Here is a 23625-nt window from a genome sequence, read left to right as displayed (position 1 = left end):
GGGACTACAGGCGCCCGCCACACGCCCGGCTATTTTTTTTGTTACAGTTTGGCCGGGGCTGGGCCTGAACCCACCACCCTCGGCATATGGGGCCGGGGCCCTACTCACTGAGCCACAGGCGCCGCCCATGAACTTGCTTCTTTTGTTCGTTCCATATTACTATATGTAAAGATCATTGATTTTTTTTTGTTGTTGTTGTTGTTGTTGAGACAGAGTCTCACTGTGTTGCCCTGGGTAGAGTGCTGTGGTGTCACAACTCACAGCAACCTCCAACTCTTGTGCTAAAGTGATTCTCTTGCCTCAGCCTCCCAAGTAGCTGGGACTACAGGCTCCCACCATGACACCCAGCTATTTTTTGTTGCAGTTGTCATTGTTGTTCAGCTGCCCGGGATGGGTTTGAACCCGCCGTCCTCCGTGCATGTGGCTGGTGCTGTAACCACTGTGCTATGGGTTCTGAGCCAGATCATTGATTGTTTTTTTTAAAATGACTGCATAGCAGTCAGTAAGATGCATGAGAGCAAGATAGCATGAGGTTTCACATTACTCGGTCCATAGTTTTAAACTTATGAATTGTTTATTTCTGGAATATTCCATTTAATTCTTTGAACCATGGTTGACTACCGGTAGCCTAAACCTGGAAAGTGAAACTGAATAAGTGGTGACTATTGTATAGATTTTTAAAAATTTTTTTCTCTAACAATTAGTAACCACTAGTAGTATTTACTCTGAAGTATAATTTGGTAGGTCAAACCTGTTTGTTTTTACCATGTTAGTAATGCTTCTGTCCATATTCTTGTTGGCCTTATATTTTTCTTCTCAGATTTTGCTAATCAATATATTAGATTTATATTTAAAAGACTTGAATCTTTCAAATCATTACTAAAATCAAAACCCAAAATTAATTGACTTTCTTGAAGCTTTTATGATGGTGAGTTATTTTCAAATAAAGTTATAATATTAGAACTTTTGACAATCAAAAATATGATTTTTGAAGAAAAAATGATTGGAATGCTGGTACCTTTGTGGGGTTATTAAACTCATTGCTCTAGATTGCCATTTATTTTACAAGGGATGTAGAAGACAGTAAACTTCCTTAAGATTAAAAATAATAATAAAGATAAATACCAATTAACTTATGCTGTGGGAAAACTGTATTTTAAAAAGCAAATAAGAAACATGATGGGCTCGTGACTTTACTATAATCTTTAAACTCTTAGATTATTGAGGAGTAATTAATAATTCATTTTGAACGATAGTCAAGTAATCTAAGAATCAATTACTTTTTCAAAAGTCTGTTAGTTGTATGAAGTGATGGTATTTAGTGGTATAGTAATCCCAAACATACACTATGAAATTTTGGTAGTAAAGAGATTGGGATATTTAAGTACTTTAGTAATATGAGCATCTCCACTCTTTGGGCATTAGAACTGCATGATCATAGCCCTGCTCTCCTCTTTGGATTACTGGTTTATTGCTTAAGCAGCAAGGAACTTACTTGGTATGGAGCAACATCATGAAAAATTATGGTAGAAAAGCACTACAGGAAAAAACTACTTTAGAATCAGACAGACTGAGATTTGAAAACAGGTTAACATTCTTTAACTTCTCTGAGCTTTGGTTTCCTCATCTGTAAAACAGAAACAGGCACAGCTTCTACTTAGGGTGCTCTGAGGATTAAACGCAATTATGAACTTAATACATTTGGCACAGGCTGGATACATTTTATTGCTTTTATCTACTGCTACAAGTAATTGAACATTTGTCCTATCATGTTAGCATTAGTAGTTAACATAACAACAGTTAGCATTTAGTGAGTACCTACTGTGTATCCAAAAGTACATTTTAAAAGTACATTAAAAGCATTTTAAAAGTTTACATGTGGCTCAGTGCTGTAGCTCAATGGTTATAGTGCCAGCCACATACACCAGGGCTGACAGGTTTGAGACCACCCCAGGCCTGCTAAACAACAAATGACAACTACAATTAAAAAAAAAAAATAGCTAGGCATTATGGCAGGCGCCTGAGGTCCCAGCTACTTGGGACTGAGACAAGAGAATTGCTTGAGCCCAAGAGTTGGAGGAAGCTGTGAGCTGTGATGCCATGGCGCTCTACCAAGGGCAACATAGTAAGACTCTGTCTCTAAAAAAAAACCAAAAGGTTTTCATGTTTTTGTTTTTTTTTATCTTCACAAACTCTGAGGGGTAGGTTTTATTAGCTTCATTTTATAAGGAAACTGGTGGAGGAAAGTTAATTAGCTTAAATGGGAATGTATGTTAGGCAGTAATGAGGAATTGCTGCTCTGGGCAAAGACATTTTATATATTTATATATATATAATACATATTTTATATTTACATTTATATATTTTATATTTGGTTATTTATATTTTAAATAATCACGTCTATATTTTCTTATGATATGAGAGATAAAGGAAAATGTGATGAATCAGAAACATGATATGCTGAAAACTGCTTATTCTTAAATTTGTCTGAAATATTCATATTTCATGTATTCATCTTAGTAAGAGAATCTTTTCTGTTGAGTGAGAGGATCACAATTTGGGTGACCCTTGCTCTTTCTGTTGAAACATTTTTCAAAGGTAAATAATTTTCCAGTCTTCTCTTACAACATAGTTTTAGTACCATATTTGACAGTGTTTATTTGTTTTCCATAGGGTCGGAATCTAGCAGATCTTCGCCGTAGCCAGTCCCGGGGCACATTTACCATTAGCACTACTCTTCGGCTGGGTAGACAGATTTTGGAGTCTATTGAAAGCATCCATTCTGTGGGATTCTTGCACCGAGACATTAAACCGGTAGGGGCCTTTTCCAGAAGAGCAAACGATGAGTTTGGTACTCTTAATGTTATGATCAGACACAATAAATTACAATGTAGCTTTCTGTATTTGCTGTGGTTAAATACAAGGTATTATTTTTGTTTCTGGAGAGGGTTGGAAGCAAAAATGTAACTTACTTCTTAATATTTTTAATGTGAAAACTACAAACTACAACTTTTTCAAGAGCTTTCTCACACACTGAAAAGTTGCTTGGCAGCCAGATTAACAATGAGGCCTGGTGCAGTGGCGTGAGCCTGTAGTCCTAGATACTCAGGAGTCAGAGGCAGGAGGATCTTTGAGTCCAGGAGTTGAGGCTACCTTGAACTGTGATCTTATATACCTATGAATAACCACTGCACTCCAGCCTAGGCAACATAGTGAAACCCCATCTTTTAAAAAAATAAAGTATAGACTGGACGCAGTGGCTCACACCTGTAATCCTAGCACTCTGGGAGGCCGAGGCAGGTGGATTGCTTGAACTCACAAGTTTGAGACCAACCTGAGCAAAAGTGAGACCTCATCTCTACTAAAAATAGAAAAACTGAGACAAGAGGATCGCTTGAGCCCGAGTTGGAGGTTGCTGTGAGTTATGATGCCATGGTACTCTACCCAGGGCAACAGCTTGAGACTCGGTCTCAAAAAAAAAAAAAAGAAAGAAAAAAAAGAAAAAAGTATATGTATTCTGTGTGTGTGTATATATATATATGCATATACAGACTGCGTGTGTGTGTATCTATGTATATTTCAGAATGCACACATTTTGGTTGCATAGTTTGCTTTTGTATATTTGAAGTCAAAATTATAAGTGTGCCCTCCACCCATGAAGTATGTGATGTATCTCTTAGGTGTGAATTTACACATCCTCCTGCCTCCCACCTACTTGAATTCCATTGAGTTTTGCTTCCATGTGGGCACATAATTATTGATCAACTAGTTCTAATTTAGTATTGAGTACATATGGTGTTTGGTTTTCCATTCTTGCAATCCTAGAAAAATTGTCTTCAATTCCATTCAGTTTGTTACAAAAGGTACTAGATCAAAAAAAGTATATACTTGACTATTATTATTATATGTGTTAACATTGCTAATTAATTGCCTCGTGCCTAAATGGTAATTATTTGGATTTCTTTTTTCTGGTATGGTTTAAAAAGTATTTATGTTCCTTTTAGATGTTCGCATTGTGTTCTTTGAACTAATTCTCTAGTCACACATTATATTTATAAGAAATCATCAATTGTGAAAGACTTTTTGTTTTTCTCCTGAGTGCTACTGTGATTTTTTGCTATTCTGCTTTTCTTAGAAATTGTCATTTCTGTCACTGTGAAATACGCTTTTTTTCTTCTTTGATGTTTTATTCATAAGGAGAAGTGACCCATTTCTGATATACTGTATTTACTATACACTTATTACACTTTGGTACATTGACAAGTATAGCCATCTGTTGTTACATGATTTCTAAAATTAGTTTAAATGAAAATGCCAACTAAATTTAACATAGTAGAGTCAGATTTAATGTAAGTGACATTATTTGAGAATCAAGGTGATTGAAGAGGTTCCATTTTTATCAGAAAGCTCTTTAAGTAAAACTGTTTTAAAAGGAATGCTAACAATTCTGTAACAGTTTGGCTTTTGCCTTCACAAATCCTCTTACATATCCATCTTTGCAAATTTATAGCCATTAGACATTACATTGCTTTTCATTAAGGGAAGAATGCAAAGTGTATTTTCCTTAAGTCTGTTTTAAAATGTTTCCTTAAATTGTATTTAAATTTTAGACTTAGCAAAATTCAGTTTTACCATGCCTATAAGAACTTCCTTAAACATTTTTTGTAGATATACTATATTTAATATATATGTATTTTTCTCATCTTTAAAAAGTAGGGATTGAGTTATCATTTAAGCAGTGACTTAGACTGAATGTTGTCTTGTCCGTAACTTTTTGCAATCATTTTGTTTTTTGCTTTAAGTTTATCTGATGCTGGGCATTAATAGAACCCACTATGTAAATTATGCATTAATATCTAATAAGCATTGACTAGAATAGTATGTATGGAACATGTGTGTTAGATGAAGTTTAAATAGAAGAGGAATTAAACTATAAGAAGAGTAAGATAAAAGGACTAAGTATTATAAGAAAGTATAGATTTTCCTTCTTTACTTTTCTAGTCGAACTTCGCCATGGGTCGCTTTCCTAGTACATGTAGGAAATGTTACATGCTTGATTTTGGCTTGGCTCGACAATTTACCAATTCCTGTGGTGACGTCAGACCAGTAAGATTTTTTATACTATTGTTAAATATTTAATAATTAGCCTGTTCTTTGTAGTATCATACTTTTTAAAGAAATAATAATTATGTATGAGAATGGATGTTATCCAAGAAGTGGCGTATCAAGTTTGTGATTAAATTATGGAACGAAATTAATAAATTTTATTATTGAAATTTTTGGCTTAAAAAATATATATATATTATGGCTTGGCTCCTGTAGCTCAAGTGGCTAGTGCATCAACCATGTACACCAGAGCTGGGTTCAAATCCAGCCAGGGCCTGCCAAACAACTACAACCAAAATATAGCAGGGCGTTGTGGTGGGTGCCTGTAGTTCCAGCTACTTGGGAAGCTGAGGCAAGAGAATTGCTTAAGCCCCAAAGTTAGAGGTTGCTGTAAGCTATGATGCCATGGCACTCTACCCAGGGTGACAGCTTGAGACTCTGTCTCAAAAAAAAAAAAAAAATGTATATTAGAAGTAGGTTTACAGTGATGTTAGAAGAACATACATTGACCCTTTGGAATTAGGGGTCTTTTATGCAGTAGGAGGTCCTTCCTATGTATTACAATTTTTCTATTTCAGTTATTATACTTTTTAATTCCAAAAATTTCCATTTGGTCCTCTGTGTTGATATTCTCTATTTGATGATACCTTCTCATCATACTTTGTTTTACCTGTTTAATCAAGCTTCTCTTTAGTTTCTTTTTTTTTTTTTGAGACAGAGTCTCAAGCTGTTGCCCTGGGTAGAGTGCCATGGCATCACAGCTCACAGCAACCTCAAACTCTTGGGCTTAAAAGATCCTCTTGCCTCAGCCTCCTAAGTAGCTGGGACTACAGGCAGCCACTACAGCGCCTGGCTAGTTTTTGGTTGTAGTTGTCATTGTTTTGCAGACCTAGGCTGGATTCGAACCCGACAGTTCCTGTGTATGTGGCTGGCACCCTAGCTGCTGTGCTCTAGGTGCTGAGCCTCCTTTAGTTTCTTGAATGTATTTATTGTGTTACTATAACAGCTACTTTTTTTTATTAAGTCAAATACACATACACATAGATCATGAATACATTTATGCATATGTGGGGTACAATGTGTTGATTTTTTTTTTTATACAATCTGACGTGGTTAGATCAAACCAATCAACATAGCTTCCACCTGATTTACTTGATTATTGTGCCAAGACATTTATGTTCTACACTTGACAGATTTGACTTGTACCGTTGTCATATGCTTCATAGGTGTGGTCCTGCCTTTTACCCTCCCTCTGTCAAACCTCTTCCCTCCCATAATAGCTACTTTGAAATCTTTTCCTGTTAAATCCAATATCTGATCACTTTCACAGGAAGTATCTGTTGCCAGATTTTCTCCCTGATGTATGGGTCATAGAATCCTGTTTCTTTGCATGCCTTATAATTTTTTTGTTAGAAACTGGGCATTATAGATAAAACATTACAGCAACTGTGAGTACTGGTCTCCTGCTTCCAGGCCTTGTTATTATTCTTGTTTATTTAGTGATTGATTGAATTATTTTTTATTTTATTTTTTTTTGTGGAGACAGAGTCTCACTGTACCGCCCTCAGGTAGAGTGCCGTGGCGTCACACGGCTCACAGCAACCTCTAACTCTTGGGCTTCCGCGATTCTCTTGCCTCAGCCTCCCGAGCAGCTGGGACTACAGGCGCCCGCCACAACGCCCGGCTATTTTTCTGTTGCAGTTTGGCCGGGGCTGGGTCCGAACCTGCCACCCTCGGCATATGGGGCCGGCGCCCTACTCACTGAGCCACAGGTGCCGCCCCTGATTGAATTATTTTATTAAAATCTACTGCCTCCTCCCTACCCCGCCCATAAACACAGTATTAGGTTTCTGTTACAGCTTCTCACAGAGGTGCATCTTTGGGTATGCCCACAGTTGCTCTGGAATGACAGTGGTACTGTTAAGGCTTACTGCTGCTCTTTCTCTGAACACACCCAGCTGTTAAATTCTACTCATTGCAAGCTAGTTGCTCTATTTTTTTTTCCCTTTGGGACAGAGTCTCACTTTGTCACCCTTGGTAGAGTGCTGTGGCGTCACTGCTCACAGCAACCTCCAACTCCTGGGCTCAAGAGATTCTCCTGCCTCTGCCTCCCAAGTAGCTAGGACTACAGGCGCCCGCCACAACACCCGGATATTTTTTTGTTGCAGTTGTCAGTGTTGTTCTAGTAGGCCCAGGCCGGGCTTGAACCTGCCAGCTTTGGTGTATGTGGCCGGCACCCTAGTCATGAAGCTCCAGGTGCTGAGCCCCAGTCGCTCTATTATTGATGGCAATATTCTGGGGCATAAATTCTTTGACAGACTAATCAAATTGTATCTCCTAAGATGGAATAGTTTCTGAGTTCAGTGTTTGGTATTTATTTGTTTTGACCTTAGGAGAGCTATCTTTTCCTCCCCCTTTCTCTCTTGCTCAGCCTATCATCTATAACTATATCTTCATTAAATTTTTGAATCTCCTTCCAGTTCCCTTCACTACAACCTCTACTATATTTGAGAGGGCTCTTAGGTTTGTTAAAAGAAAAACTTCAGCATTGTGACAATTACCTGGAGTCCCAGGTATTTGGGAGGCTGAAGCAAGAGGATCCCTTGAGTTCAAGAGTTTGAGATTGCTGTGAGCTGTGACTGCACAGCGCTCTACTGAGGGTGACAAAGTGAGACTCTGTCTCAAAAAAATAAAATTTAGACATTAAATTTTTTAAAATTTCAGATTAATATGAGGGTGCAAACTATTAGGTTACACTGTGTCTATTAGGTAAAATCCAAGTTGTAGTTGAGCACCTCACCTGGGAGGTACCATATATCCCCTATGTTGTGTCCATTAGGTGGGAGCCTCCCACACCCTTTCCTTGCTCCCCCTTACCCTCCTCTCTCCTTCCTCCTCCACTCATTTGAATTTAATTGTGTTTTTCTCTTGCATGGGCGTGTAGTTGTTTATCTACTGGTTTAATAGTAGTGTTGAATACATTGGATACTTGCTTTTCCATTCTTGTGATATTTTACTAAGGTAAATGTTCTTCAACTCCATCTAGGTAAATACAAAAGATATAAAGTTGCCATTGTTTTTTGGCGGAATAGTATTCCATGGTATACAGTACACAGTTCATTAATCTATTCATGGGTTGATGGGCACTTGGGTTGTTTCCACATCTTGGCAATTGTGACTTGAGCTATGATAAACATTTGAGTGCAGATACCTTTATGGTAAAATGATTTCTTTTTCTTCTGGGGAAATCCCTAGTATTGTAGATAGGGAATTGTAGGAGCAAATGGAGGACTACTTTGAGTTCTTTGAGGATTCTCTATACTTCTTTTCAAAAAGGCTGCATTTCCGCTAACAGTGTATAAGTGTTCCCTTGTCTTCACACTCACACCATCATCTGCAGCTTTGGGGTTTTGTAATGTAGGGTAATTTCACTGAGGTTAGGTGATATCTCAGTGTGGTTTTGATTTGCATTTCTTCAATGATTAGAAATGATGAGCATTTTTTCATGTGTTTGTTGGTCATTCTAGGCAAATTAAATTTAATAGAATTAATTGAGCAAAGCTTGATCCTTGAATCAGTCAGCCCCCAAAACCAGAATCGGTGCAAAGTGACTCCAGGGCTGCCATGTGGTTGGATAACATTTATGGACAGAAAAGGGAAAGGGACATATAGAAAATGGAAGTAAGCTGGATTGGTTGCAGATGGGTGTTTCCCTTATTTGAAAATGCTTTGAACAGTTGGCTGCCTGGGGTTGGCTGAGACTTGGCTATTTTGTACAAGTGTTGGTTACAATCATTTTAGGTCACAGTTCCCTTTGTATGGAGAAACTGTTAGGCCAGACTTAAAATATATACAGAGGCAACTTGAGGACAAACTTAATGTTGAGAGGTTGTCCAAAACTTTAAGCGTTGATTGTTACTCTATTTCACTATTGTAAGTGGAATTATTTAGTCTCAGGATGTGATTTACAAAAGTCTTATTTGGTCTCAGCTCCTGTCTGTTTTGGCATCTATCTGCTTCCTTAAAGTTTTGGTTGTATGAAATTAATTTCTTATCTTTTCAATCATGATTATGACTGAGATAATTTTCCCATATTCTAGTAATATAGAATCAAAAATCGTCTTTGTAGATTTTTGTCATATTGTACAATTTTGTTTATTTGATTTTAGGAAACTTGAATTATATTGTTTGGATAAACAAAGTAAAAATACAAGTATAATTTATTTAGGGTAGTAAAAGGAGTTATGAGAAAGAAATAAAGCAGGGTAAAAGAACAGAGTAGTATTGTAGACAGGGGGAGTAGTATTTTAGATTAGGGCCATATCATGGAAAGTCTTGTAGACCAAATAAAAAGTCTGGACTTTAAGTTGCGTTCTCTGAGGGCTAGAATCATATATTATTCATGTTTAACTTTATTCTCAGTATGTTGGAATCTGCTAAGTACCCAATAACTTGAATTTTTAATAAACTAATTACATATATTGGTAGGGTACAAGTTACTGCCACCTCTGAATTGAGTTTAATGAAACAAAACAAAGATATGAAAAGATTGGCATGTTAGGTTAGTGATTTCTCATGGTTTCAATGTATTTATTTGTATCTAGAGCTTGAATTTTAATATATACTGTGTTGCTTGGCATAATTCTGGATATATGTAAGCATTTAGTGTCTTATAATGTAGAGTTATACATATATGTCAAAAATTCCACTGTATTTTAAAATTAGATAGAAAAAAACAGGACTGAAACAAAATTAAGCATAATAAATGTTACAGTTGTTTTTTTTAAGGTTTGATTTAGAGTTTCTCTCTAGTTTTCTAAAGTTAGAGAAATTAAAATAGCGTTTTATTGTGATAATAATGAACATGTCTGCCATTTATTTCATGGGCTCAAGTGTGCCAAATCTATTGCTATTTGAAGCATGCTTATTATTGTTTCCTTGGCTTTGTTGTAGCCTCGAGCTGTGGCAGGCTTTCGAGGGACAGTTCGTTATGCATCAATCAATGCTCATAGGAACAGGGTAAGTATCTAAACCAGAGTGGTATCCGCATAAGCATGCTAATGGCTTGAGTTGATTGACCTCTTTACATTAGAGTATGAAGGTGTGGAAAGTACTTAAGAGTAGAGGATTCTCTTTATAGCTACAAAGTTACTTGGAATGATTATTCTAATTTACTTTTTTGTGTGTGACACTAAAAAAAGTGTGATGGTAAAGGAGTTTATAATACTAATTCATGGTAAGGTGTATATTGTATCCACAGTTACATAGAAAATAAAATTGAATTTGTCTGAAAAAATAATAGCTAAGTATCATTTGTCTATGGAAAAATCGGTCTTTAATGAGGTAGAAGTGAGTATTAACACATTTAAAATAGAATTTTGAAGAGGTAGAGCAACTGTGTGGTAGTTCAAGAAGTTATTTGGGAATATAATGGCTATAAATACCTAATGAAATGTAGAGGGCTCATCATTTTATCTGTAGTGTGTGTCTAATCTGTAATATACCCCTCCCCTTCAAACCTTTTGTTTTCATGAAGATTTCAAGTTACAGACAACTTATAAAGTTGTGTTTTAGTAAATTATCCCTTTCCTCTTGGGTTAAATTTAAAAAATCTCTTTCTCTGTCCCCCCCTTCTTCTCTTGCTCCCCCAGTCTCCCCCCAGTTCTTCCACTCTCCCTCCTTTATTACCTCAGTCCTATTCTGTTCTGATTTTTCCCCCTTATCCTGGACCTTAATTAGGAATAGGAAAGCTGGACATTATATGAATTCTCAATCCTTGAACTTGTTTGCAGGAGTTGAGAAGTTTAACAAGTGATTCCTTGAGAAAATAAGAGAAATCTTTTTTTTTTTTGCAGTTTTTGGCCAGGGCCAGGTTTGAACCCATCACCTCTGGTATATGGGGCCAGCGCCCTACTCCTTTGAGCCATAGGCGCCACCCCAAGAAAAATCTTTTCTTTGTACTTTTTTTTCAGCCTTTTTCCTGTTCTTTGAAACCAGAATTTCTTTAAGAGAATTTAAGTAGTGCTAAATGTAATAAGGATAGTATGTTGTGGTCTTGTATGCTATGCTCCAGTTAATTTGGTTTCTTGTGATGTGATTGTAAATTGAAAATAGTAAGGGTGTTTTTATCAATGTATAGCACTTTGTCAAGCATTTTAAGTCATTTGGTTTGATTCAATATTGCTTTATTTTATTATGTATAATCATTTATTTTATCTTGAAAAGAAAGTTTTCTTATTTGCCAGATAGATTCTTATGAAATTTTAGAAATACTAGATTTTCCAATGAAATGTAATAAAGAATTATATCAACATTGTAATCTGTGTAATTAAACATTGTAATTAAAAACAATACCACATTGTTTTTAATATAAGCATAAGTATTTTCAGAGATTATATGCTACATAAATATAAAATAGCTACTAGAAAGAAATGATATATGCTTTTTTTCTTTAAATTTAAAGAGTGGGGATTTCTTTTTCTTCATGAGACAGAGCCTCAAGCTGTTGCCCCAGGTAGAGTGCTATGGCATCACAGCTCATAGCAACCTCCAAGTCCTGGGCTCAGGTGATTCTTCTGCCTCTGCCTCCCAGGTAGCTAGGACTACAGGCGCCCGCCACAACGCCTGGCTATTTTTTTGGTTGCAGCGATCATTGTTGTTTGGCGGGCCTGGGCTGGATTTGAACCTGCTAGCTCAGGTGTATGTGGCTGGCACCTTAGCTGCTTGAGCCACAGGCGCCGAGCCAGAGTGGGGATTTCTTATAAAAGCCTTTCCAACATAGAGTGCTCTAACAGTTACTTTTGTGTGTGCATGTGTGTAGTTTTTGACCGGGGCTGGGTTTGAATCTGCTACCTCCGGCATATGGGGCTGGCGCCCTACCCCTTTGAGCCACAGGCGCCACCCTCTAACAGTTACTTTTTTAACCTGCTTGTTATTTGTCATTCCTATAACCTTGTTAGAGAATTTGATAGTATATAGTAGTGGTTCTTAACTTTCTTTTCTGCTCTCAGCACACTTGTAAGGTAGAATGCTTTACACAGTAACACAGTTTCACAATTATTAATTTATGTGGTGACACATGAGTGCAACCTCCAGAAATAATTATCTAATCTTAAAAAATTTCCTAGATAATTTTAACATGTTATCTTCTTTCATACTCTGTGACTCAAATTTGATAATCTCGAAAAATAATACATTATATTTCTATTTTTTTGTTCCTTAATTTTAAATTTTTGACACGAATAATTCCCAAGAGTTACTGGAATTTTTCAGAACACTTGAACTCTGTTCACTCTGTCTTATTGCTGATATTTATTTGTTTATTTAGTGATGGAGTCTCATACTGTTGCCCAGTCTAGAGTGTAGTGACATCAGCTTAGCTCGCAGTAACCTCAAATTCCTGGGCTAAAGTCACCCCCTCCACTCCCGGCCCATAGCCTCCCAGAGTGCTAAGATTACAGGGGTGAGCCACTATACTCTGGCCTGTTCGTCATTATAATCCTTTGTTAGAATTTGTTTTATCTCAGTACTTTGAAGAAATTGTTTTACTTTATTCTGGTTCTATGCTTACTATTGAGAAAATCTTTGTTCATTTGATTGTTACTTTGTTTTTATTGTTGCCCTGGGTATGGAGTGCCATAGCATCATCATAGCTCACAGCAAACTCTTGGATTCAAGAGATCCTCTTGCCTCAGTTTTTCTATTTTTAGTAGAGACAGGGTCTCACTCTTGCTCGGCTGGTCTGGAACTGCTCACCTCAGGCAATCTGCCTGCCTGGGCCTCCCAGAGGGCTAGGATTATAGGTATGAGCCACCTTGCTCTGCCTGATTGTTACTTTGTATATATTTTGTCCTTTCTATTTGAATATGTTTGACTGGTGTCCTAAACTCAATGTGCCTAGGTGTGGATTTTTAAATATTTATTCAGTTTGGGATTTGTTGTGCTTCCTAAATCTGCACATTCATGTCTTTTACCTATTTTGAGAGATTCCCAGAAATTACCTTTTAAAATATAGCTTCTTTCCCTTTTTCTCTATACCCTTATCCTTAGATCTCCAATTAATGTATGTTATTATATATTCCTATTCTGTCCTCCATGCCTTGCCTCTTAAATTTACTCCCAGATTTTTTTTATTAAGTCATATATATATAGATCATGGATACATTTATGCCTTTGTGGGATTCAATGCGTTGATTATTTGTACAAATTGGAGGGCTTACATCCTACTAATTAACATAGCTTTCATCACATTTACTTAATCACAGTGTTAAGACATTTGTGTTCAATACTTGATAGATTTGACTTGTACCCTTGCAATATGCTCCATAGATGTGGTTCCACCATTAACCCTCCATTGAACTACCTCACTCCCTTCCAACCCCCCTCCCCTTCCCTCCTTCATCTCTCATATGAATGTATGAGTGATTATAAATTGGTTTTATAGTAGTAGTATAGTAATATAGTTTTGATACTTACTGAGTACTTTGGATATTTTTTTTTCCATTCCTGAGATACTTTACTAAGAAGAGTATTTTCCAGTTCCATCCATATAAACATAAAAGAGGTAAAGTCTCTATCTTTTTCTAATGCTGCATAGTATTCCATGGTATACATATACCACAATTTATTGATCCATTCATGAGCGATGGGCACTTGGACTTCTTCTAAGACTTGGCAATTATGAATTGAACTGCAATGAACAATCTGGTGCAAATATCTTTGTTCAGCCAAGTGATTTTTGGTCTTTTGGATATATACCTAGTAGAGGAATTGCATGATCAAACAGCAGGTCTACATTTAGATCCCTGAGTGTTCTCCAAAGTTCTTTCCAAAAGGAACGTACTAGCTTGCATTCCCACCAGCAGTGCAGAAGTGTTCCCTTTTCTCCACATCCATGCCAACACCTGTAGTTTTGGGATTTTGTGATGTGGGCTACCCTTACTGGAGTTAGATGATATCTCAAAGTGGTTTTGGTTTGTATTTCTCAGATGATTAAAGATGATGAGCATTTTTTCATCTGTCTGTAGACCGTGCGCCTGTCTTCTTCAGAGAAGCTTCTGTTCATGTCTCTTGCCCACAATGAAATGGGATCACTTGTTCTTCTTAATAAGTTTGAGTTCTCTGTGGTTATTAGACCTTTGTCGGAAATATAACCTGCAAAAATCCTCTCCCATTCTGAGGGCTGTCTGCTTGCTTTACTTACTGTGTTCTTGGCAGTGCAGAAGCTTTTTAGTTTGATCAGATCCCAGTAATGTATTTTTGGTGTTGCTTCAATTGCCCGGGGGGTCCTCCTCATAAAGTATTCTCCCAGGCCAATTTTTTCAAGTGTTTCTTCTGCCCTTTCTCCAAGAATTTTTATAGTTTCATGTCTTAAGTTTAAGTCCTTTAACCAGTAAGAGTCAATTTTTGTTAGAGGAGAAAGGTGTGGGTCCAGTTTCAGTCTTCTACAAGTCGCCAGCCAATTCACCCAGTACCATTTGTTAAATAGGGAATCTTTCCCCCAATTTATATTTTTGATAGGCTTATCAAAGATCAAATGATGGTAAGTGTCTGGGTTTATCTCTTGGTTTTCAATTAGCCAGAAAGAAGTGGAAATGCTGAACAAGCCTATAACAAGTTCTGAAATAGCATCAATGATAAGAAATCTCCCCAAAAAGAAAAGCCCGGGATCAGATGGCTTCACATCAGAATTCTACCAAACCTTTAAAGAGGAACTAGTACCTATATTACTTAACCTTTTCCAAAACATAGAAAAAGAAGGAATATTCCCCAACACATTCTATGAAATCCAACACATGGATTCATTCCCTGATCCCCAAACCAGGAAAAGACCAAACAAGAAAAGAAAATTATAGACCAATATCTCTAATGTATATTGATGCAAAAATATTCAATAAGATCCTAGCAAACAGAATCCAGCAACACATCAAACAAATTACACATCATGACCAGGTGGGTTTCATCCTAGGGTCCCAAGGGTGGTTCAATATACACAAATCTATAAATATAATATATCACATAAACAAATAAAAAATAAAGACCATATGATTCTCTCAATTGATGCAGAAAAAGCTTTTGATAATATCCAGCATCCTTTCTTGATCAGAACACTTAAGAAAATAGGTATAGAAGGAACATTTCTTAAACTGATAGAGGCCATCTACAGTAAACCCACAGCCAATGTCGTGTTGAATGGAGTAAAATTGAAATCATTTCCACTCAGATCAGGAACCAGGCAAGGTTGCCCATTGTCTCTGCTGCTTTTTAACATTGTAATGGAAGTCTTAGCCATCACAATCAGGCATGAGTAGGCAATCAGGGTATCCAAATAGGATCAGAAGAGATCAACTGTCACTCTTCACAGATGATATGATTATGTATCTGGAAAATCCCAGGGACTCAACTACAAAACTCCTAGAAGTAATCAAGGAATACAGCAGCATCTCAGGATACAATATCAATACTCACAAATCTGTAACTTTTATTATATACGAACAACAGTCAAGGTGAAAAAACAGTCAAGGACTCTATTCTCTTTACGATAGTGCCAAAGGAGATGAAGTATCTGGGAGTGTATCTAACAAAGGATGTGAGAGATCTCTATAAAGAAAACTATGAAACTCTGAAAAAAGAAATAGTTGAAGATGTTAACAAATGGAAAAATATACCATGCTTATGGCTGGGAAGAATCGACATTGTTAAAATGTCTGTACTTCCCAAAGCAATCTACAGATTGAGTGCAATCCCTATTAAAGTACCTCTGTCATACTTTAAAGATCTGGAGTACTTTACTTTACATACTTTAAAGTACTTCGTTTTATATGGAAACAGAAAAAACCTCAAATAGCCAAGACATTACTCAGAAATAAAAACAGATCAGGAGGTATCACGCTACCAGACTTTAGATTGTACTATAAATCTATAGTGATCAAAACAGCATGGTACTGGTACTCCCTGATTTTTTAACTCTTTTGTTTCTCTGTTGCATTCTAGATAATTTCTTTAGGACTATTTTTCCAATTCATTGATCTTTTTTTTCTGCTGTGTTTGTTCAGCTTTTTGACCTGTTCATTGAGTTATAAATTTAGGCTCGGCGCCTGTGGCTCAAGCAGCTAAGGCGTCAGCCACATACACTGAGTTGGCAGGTTCGAATCCAGCCCGGGCCCACCAAACAACAATGACGGCTGCAACCAAAAAATAGCCAGGCATTGTGGCAGGTGCCTGTGGTTCCAGCTACTTGGGAGAGTCAATTGAGCCCAGGAGTTGGAGGTTGCTGTGAGCTGTGATGCTATGGCACTCTACCCAGGGTGACAGCTTGAGGGTCTGTCTTAAAAAAAAAAAAAAAAAATTGACATTGAGTTATAAATTTCTATTATTGTGCTTTTTATTTCTAGATACTCTTTTTGGTTCTTTTTCAAATGTGGTTGTGATTTGCGGTTTTGTTTTTATTTAAGTATGATTCCTTTCTGACTTTGATTCCATATTTCACTTAAACATTTTAAACATTCTTTTTGTTTTTGGAGACAGAGTCTCACTCAGTGCCATGGCATCATAGCTCATAGCAACCTCAAACTCTTGGGCCTCAGCCTCCCAGAGTGCTAGGATTACAGGCATGAGCCACCACACCCGGCAACATTCTTATTTCGTATTTCGCACTCTTATATTTCTGAAATCCTGAGATTTTTTTTGTTCTGTTCTTTGTAGCTACTCCTGAAATCAGCTTATGATAGCCTGCTTCTTAATATATTTTATAATTTTGAATAATGAACTTATATTTAGTGAGGTTTTATCTACAGTACTATATGTCCTATGAGGCCTGAATTTAGGGCACTTTGATCACAAGAGGATTGTCATTTGCTTCTGTCATTACTGTAGGACATAATCTCCTAGAAAACATTTGGAGTTAACTTCTTGGTTTGGTTTCCCAGACCAGACAGGTGTTATAAATTTAACTGCCAGATCTGGATGAGGAGCAAGCTTGTGGTAACAAATTCTAAGGGCAATTCTTTTTAAAATGATTCATGTTGTCCATTTGATAGTTAAATTTTACAGAAAAAGTATTACAGTATAATATATTCACCAAATATTGCTCTAAGGATGTGGCTTTTATTGGGTCCTAGTTATATGGCAGGAGCAGTGGGAGTCTCAATTACAGCTCCTGTCCTGTGTAGGGCCAAGTCCCTTACACTTGTCCTTTTCCTGGTTGGTAAAATCTATGACAAATACCTCCAGAATAGCCAAAGCTAGAGCTTCAGCATCAGCTTGCTTCTTTTGTTTCTAATTTTTAAAAAAGGATTTTAGGATTTTCCTTACTTCTTTTTTTTTTGTGTGTGTGTGTGTGTGTGTTTTTTGGCCAGGGCTGGGTTTGACCCCGCCACCTCCGGCATATGGGACCAGCGCCCTACTCCTTGAGCCACAGGCGCCGCCCTTTTCCTTACTTCTTAATGAACTCATTAATGAATGGGCTATTCATTATTTATATTATTATTTCCAGCATTTCTGGGTTTTCCAGTATTGTTTCAAAAGGTTTTCTAATACATATTCTGCTATGTAGATTTCTATATAGCTATGCATATATGTATACAGGTATATTTATCAGATCATTTTATGGGGGATAAAGTTAATAAAGTGAAACAAAATGGTTAGGCCTTAATGTAATACACTATGTATTGTGACTGAATTCTGTTTTGTTTATGAAGGAAATGGGAAGACATGATGACCTTTGGTCCTTATTCTACATGTTGGTGGAGTTTGTGGTTGGTCAGCTGCCTTGGAGAAAAATAAAAGACAAGGTAATTTGGGCAATAGAGATGTTAATTTTGGTAGGAGAAGGAATAAAAATTTCCCCTCAGTAAGCATTTTTACCTTAAAATGTATAAGCACTTTCACTATATCCCAGTATTCATATTTGTCTCTCTTATGAGTGATCTTAGAGATCTAATTAATGTTATGATTTTTTTCTACATATGTAGAGAATAGATGCTAATTTAAGTACAGTCATTGCTTCTGATTTGCTTTTTAGCTGCCCTCCCTTTTAGCTTTTAATTCTACTAGTTCTCTTTTTTTGTAAGTCAAGTGAGCTTTTAGCTTTTAATTGTCACATCATATTGCTTGATTTGAAAACTTTATTTATTTATTTATTTTTTGTAGAGACAGAGTCTCACTTTATGGCCCTCGGTAGAGTGCCGTGGCCTCACACAGCTCACAGCAACCTCCAACTCCTGGGCTTAGGCGATTCTCTTGCCTCAGCCTCCCAAGTAGCTGGGACTGCAGGTGCCCGCCACAACGCCCGGCTAGATTTGAAAACTTTAAACACATGTGTTGATAGAGCAGACCAGATTTAAGATAAAATTCTTTTGGAAGCTATCAGTTTTGATGTAGAACTCTTACTTTTTTGGTTCTGCATTATATATTGTTTCCTCCTTTAAAACACCATGCCTTATGCTATTAGTAAGAGCGCAGTTCTTGCTTTATGCTTAATTACCTGCTATTTCGTTCCCTAGTACATACCCTTGAGACTGTTATCGAGGGTTCTTAATGCATAGTTGACAAGAGAAATTGACTTTAGTTCTTTTTCTCTTTACTTCCCAGGAGCAAGTAGGCTCTATTAAGGAGAGGTATGATCATAGGCTCATGTTGAAACATCTCCCTCCAGAATTCAGCATCTTCCTAGACCATATCTCCTCATTGGATTATTTTACAAAACCAGACTACCAGGTAACCATCTTTGTTGAGTTCTGTGGGTTAATTCCTCTTTCTCTCTTAGTCTCTGCCTGCACTCCTTGTAGCTTTGAGGGGGTTATAAATGAATATGGGAGGTCTCATAAGAATAATACTATTTTAATACATCCTGAAAAATGTAACTGATGGATTAGAAATTAACTGATGGTGAGAGTGCCTGTGTGTGTGTTATGTTTTGTGTGTTTCTTCCCTTCTGAATGAACTTAATCATTAGCATTTCAGGTTTATTCATCATGTAAGAGATTTTACTCTTCCTGCTGTTATTAATCCAGTGTATAGAACTTCTGATAGTTCAAATTATGAAAATTCTATGGCTAGTTCATCATCCAGAAAGAAATGTCCAACTAGGTAATATATCTGTTGAGAGATTGAAGACTGCATATTATATATGTAATGTTATGTGATAGAATGTATTGGCTCTGTTTTGTTTGTAGTCAGTGAATCATTTCCTTAGAGTATCACTTAATGAGGCCTTATAAGGTCAACTAGGTTTACCACAAACTATATCCCTAACCCCAAACAGCTATATTTCAAATGTTTCTATTGCTCTCAGGGAGAACATGGTCAGGGCTTAATGCAAAACAATTGCTAACACTGAAAACTAAATGAAGCCCACATGTAGACAAATAATAATAAGAATAATAAGTATGAGTGTATCATTTTTATTTACAAAAGGCAACACATAGACTTTATTGCCTGTTAATGGAACTTTTAAATTCTAAAGTGTTGGCTGGGCACTGTGGCTCAGCCTATAATGCCTATAATCCTAGCATTCTGGGAGGCCAAGACGGTGGATTGCTTGAGCTCACAGATTTGAGAACAGCCTGAGCCACAGCGAGAACCCGTCTCTAAAAATAGCCGGGCGTTGTGGCCGGTGCCTGTAGTCCCAGCTCCTCAGGAGGCTGAGCCAAGAGAATCACTTAAGCCCAAGAGTTTGAGGTTGCTGTGAACTGTGACACCATGGCACTCTAATGAGGGTGACAAAGTGAGAAAGAAAATAAAAATAAATAAATTCTAAAGTGTTGTCATTGTTACCCAAAGACTAAGAATGTCTACAAGACAGTGAATTTATTTGCAGATAGTAATTATTTCTCTATGAAAGCGCTGCTTTTGTATAAGATATAAACAAGGTACAAAGCAGAGAGGCAATCTTGGGTCCTTAGAGACCTTGAATGGGTGAGCTTGTCATTTCTTTCCCATATGGCAATTTGCATTATAAACTATATGGACAGCCTAACAAATTGAGAAAATATACATATATGAGTTGCTTTGGAATGTATTCTTATATTTACATTTTATGTGTATTTTCTGGAATGTAGAAAGTTCACGTAACTTATATTAAAATAATGGAATTATACCGTAAGACTAGATTTAAGAGAGGCTAGAAAATATTCCGAATTTCCCACCTTGGGTACTAATAATTTTTATTGGCAAAATTTGTTTGGGCATATAAAAGTTTAGAATAATAAAACATTTTTTATTACATTCTACAGAAAGGTTATCATTTTCACTAGCTAAAGTTTGAAATTTAGGCCTATAATTAAATTAAATTAACACATTATTATCAAATTTCTTATTTGGATATTCTCTTAGGGGCGTCTCTATTACTTAATAACAAAACAAAGTTTATTCATTTTCCCATTTTTGGAAGAGATAAAACAGGCATGACATTTTCTTTGTTTTATGGATTCTATAAATAATCTGGCCTTCTACAAGCATTGAGTGGGAACAAAGAGCAAGGGGACAGGAGAGAATAATTGGGAAAAAGACTTTGTTATAAGTGGTTGGTGTGCTCTGATGACTAGTATCAATGTGTCATCGTGTTCCCAGAAGGTTTGAGCTGTGCAGCTTCTGTCTCTTGCTTCCCGCACAGAGCCTTGCTTTAGTCTTCATTTTGAGTCTGCTTTGAATCTGAGTGTTCTTGTGAACTGAGGCTGTCCCTATGGATAATTTACAGTTTGAAATTCATTCCTGAATTTGATTTTAATTACTATTCTTTCAAATTTTAAGTTCCTCTTGAGGCAACTAGAGTAGTTAAAAACAGCAAGGCTGGTGCAGTGGCTCATGCCTGTAATCCCACCCTTTGGAAGGCTAAGATGGGATGATTATTTGAGGCCTGGAGTTTGAGACAGGACTGAGCAACATAGTAAGACCTATTGCTATAAAAAATGAAAAAATTAGCCAGGTGTGGTGAGATGTGCTTGTAGTCTCAGCAATTTGGAAGACTGAGGTAGGAGGATCACTTGAGCCCAGGAACTATGGTCGCATCCCTGCGCTCCAGCCTGGGCCAATCAATTAAGACCCTGTCTCTAAAAACAAACAAAAAAAAAACAAAAACAAGAACAAACCTCCTCCAGCAACATGCATAAAGCATATCAATATTTAGCATGACTGCTTCACTAGCTACATTAAACATCAAATAGCAATGATATGTCTTCAACTTTAAGATTGAAGCAAATAATTTTCTTTATAGTCAAAAAGTGTTAAGTGATACAGTTTTATATAATGTATAAATCTTTAAAAGATTTGTAAATCTTGGACAGGCGTAGTGGCTCGTGCCTGTAATCCTAGCACTCTGGGAGGCTGAGGTGAGTGGATTGCCTGAGCTCATGAGTTTAAGATCAGCCTGAGCCAGGGTGAGACCTTGTCTCTAAAAAAAAAATAGCCAGGCATTGTGGCAGTCACCTATAGTCCCAGCTACTTGGGAGGCTGAGGCAAGAGAATCACTTAAGCCCAAGAGTTTGAGGTTGCTCTGAGCTGTGACACCACAGCACTCTACCCAGGGCAACAAAGTAAGACTCTGTCTCAAAAAAAAAAAAAGATTTGGGCAGCGCCTGTGGCTCAAGGAGTAGGGCGCCGGTCCCATATGCCAGAGGTGGCGGGTTCAAACCCAGCCCTGGCCAAAAAAAACAAACAAAAATAAATAAATAAATTAATTAAAAAAAAAAAAGATTTGCAAATCCTTACAAATTAGAGTTTCTTGCCAAAGAACAATATTGCTTTAACAAGTTGTATATGACCAACACGTCATCTGGTAGCCTGCTGTTGCTTACCCTAATTGCAGGTACAGAGCTAGAAAGAGTAGTTATTTTGTTTCCTGCTAGGAATCTTTTTTATGCATCTCTCACTTAGAGAAGGTATTGTATTGTTTTGGGAAATAATATTAAATTTATCAGTACTTAGTATTTATGTATGAGTCCATCTTCCTAACTGACCTTTAAATTCTAGAGAAACAACTATATCCTATTTTCTTTTTTTTTATCAGAGACAGGGTTTGCTCTGTTACCTAAGTATGAGGGCAGTGGCGTCATCATGGCTCACTGCAACCTCAAACTCCTGTACTCAAGTGATCCTTCTGCCTCAACATCCCAAGTAGCTGGGACTACAAATAGGTTCCACCAAGACTCAGCTAATTTTTCTGGAGATGAGATCTCACTCTGTTGCTTAGGCTGGTCTCAAACTCCTGACCTCAAGCAATTGTCCCACCTCTGTCTCCTAAAGTGCTAGGATCACAAACATGAGCCATTGCACCTGGCTTTATTTTATTGTTTTGTTTTGTTTTTTTGACACAGAGCCTCAAGCTGTCACCTTGGGTAGAGTGCTGTGGCATCACAGCTCATAGCAACCTCCAACTCCTGGGCTCAAGCGATTCTCCTGCCTCCGCCTCCCAAGTAGCTGGGACTACAGGCGCCCACCACAACGCCTGGCTATTTTTTTGGTTGAAGCCATCATTGTTGTTTGGTGGGCCTGGGCTGGATTCGAACCCGCCAGCTCAGGTGTATGTGGCTGGCGCCTTAGCTGCTTGAGCCACAGGCGCCGAGCCTATTTTAGTGTATTTTTTTTATCCCATGCTATACCTGTTTCTATGCCTGACACCTAAATTTTCTACAAATGTTGGGTAAATTTAATTGAATTTTATTTTGGGCTAATAGTCTTCTATTTAGAAAATGTAAGGAGAATCAGCGTGCAAATGCATAAATACGCAGAATTAGAATGAAGATTAAAGCAGCTATCTTACTATAATTATTGTTTTTTATCATTAGATTCTAAAATGTTTTAGCAACTAGAAGAGACAAAGTGCTGGATTATGAATCTGAACAAATGATAAAAATGCGTAGAATTACACACATGTGAAACAGGTGAAATCTGATAAGCTCTGTTGCTACAATGTCATTTTCTTGGCTTTGGTATTATGTTATAATATTTAAGATGTTACCATAAGGTGAAACTAGGTGAAGGGGCCCTCTCTGTACTTCTTTTGCAGCTTCCAGAACTGGGCCAACATCTTCAATAATGCAGATAGTGATAAAAACTTCAAATCTTGCTGTAGCTGTTTTATAATTTAAATAAAAAAATTTTTAAGATGTCTTGAGAAAGGAAAATCTCTGAGGGGTACCTGGTAAAATCCTTCTTGAATTTTACCACAGGAATTCCACATGTAGGTGACCCCATTACTAGTGAGTGGGAAACTCAGATAGAAGTAGTATATTGAATAAGGAAGAATTCTAGTGCCTTTTAGACATTATTGTCACAACAACAATGACATGCAGTAATGTATCAATAATACCTGGGTGGTATCCTTACCTCCATCTTGTGGAGTTTTAGTTTAGACATGTGTAGCATCACAAACTAGTAGATCCAAAAGTTTATGTGAACTCATTTCTAACTCATGCAAGAAGATCTAGCCCTTTGTACATTACCGTCGTGCTTCCCTTGGAGAGGTGACTGCAAGCATAATAGGCACTGTAAAGCAAATACTAACATGACTGGTTAAATGCA

The 23625-nt window shown here is 37.1% G+C and overlaps 1 protein-coding gene across 3 annotated transcripts in view; it reads left to right on the top strand.

Moving 5' to 3' along the window:
- The window catches only part of TTBK2 (tau tubulin kinase 2), a 143254-nt gene that overhangs the window by 58678 nt on the left and 60951 nt on the right, over positions 1 to 23625 (top strand). For all 3 annotated transcript variants that reach the window (XM_053593657.1, XM_053593656.1, XM_053593658.1), the window contains 5 exons: positions 2674 to 2814; positions 5002 to 5106; positions 10060 to 10125; positions 17805 to 17897; positions 18697 to 18822. In XM_053593657.1, coding sequence (XP_053449632.1) covers positions 2674 to 2814; positions 5002 to 5106; positions 10060 to 10125; positions 17805 to 17897; positions 18697 to 18822 — 531 coding nt within the window. The remainder of the gene's footprint in view (positions 1 to 2673; positions 2815 to 5001; positions 5107 to 10059; positions 10126 to 17804; positions 17898 to 18696; positions 18823 to 23625) is intronic.

The sequence above is a fragment of the Nycticebus coucang genome, chromosome 6 (genome assembly GCF_027406575.1).
Source record: "Nycticebus coucang isolate mNycCou1 chromosome 6, mNycCou1.pri, whole genome shotgun sequence".
NCBI lineage: Eukaryota > Metazoa > Chordata > Mammalia > Primates > Lorisidae > Nycticebus > Nycticebus coucang.
Note: the sequence above shows the minus strand (reverse complement) of the source record. Positions and strands in the feature narration are given on the sequence as shown.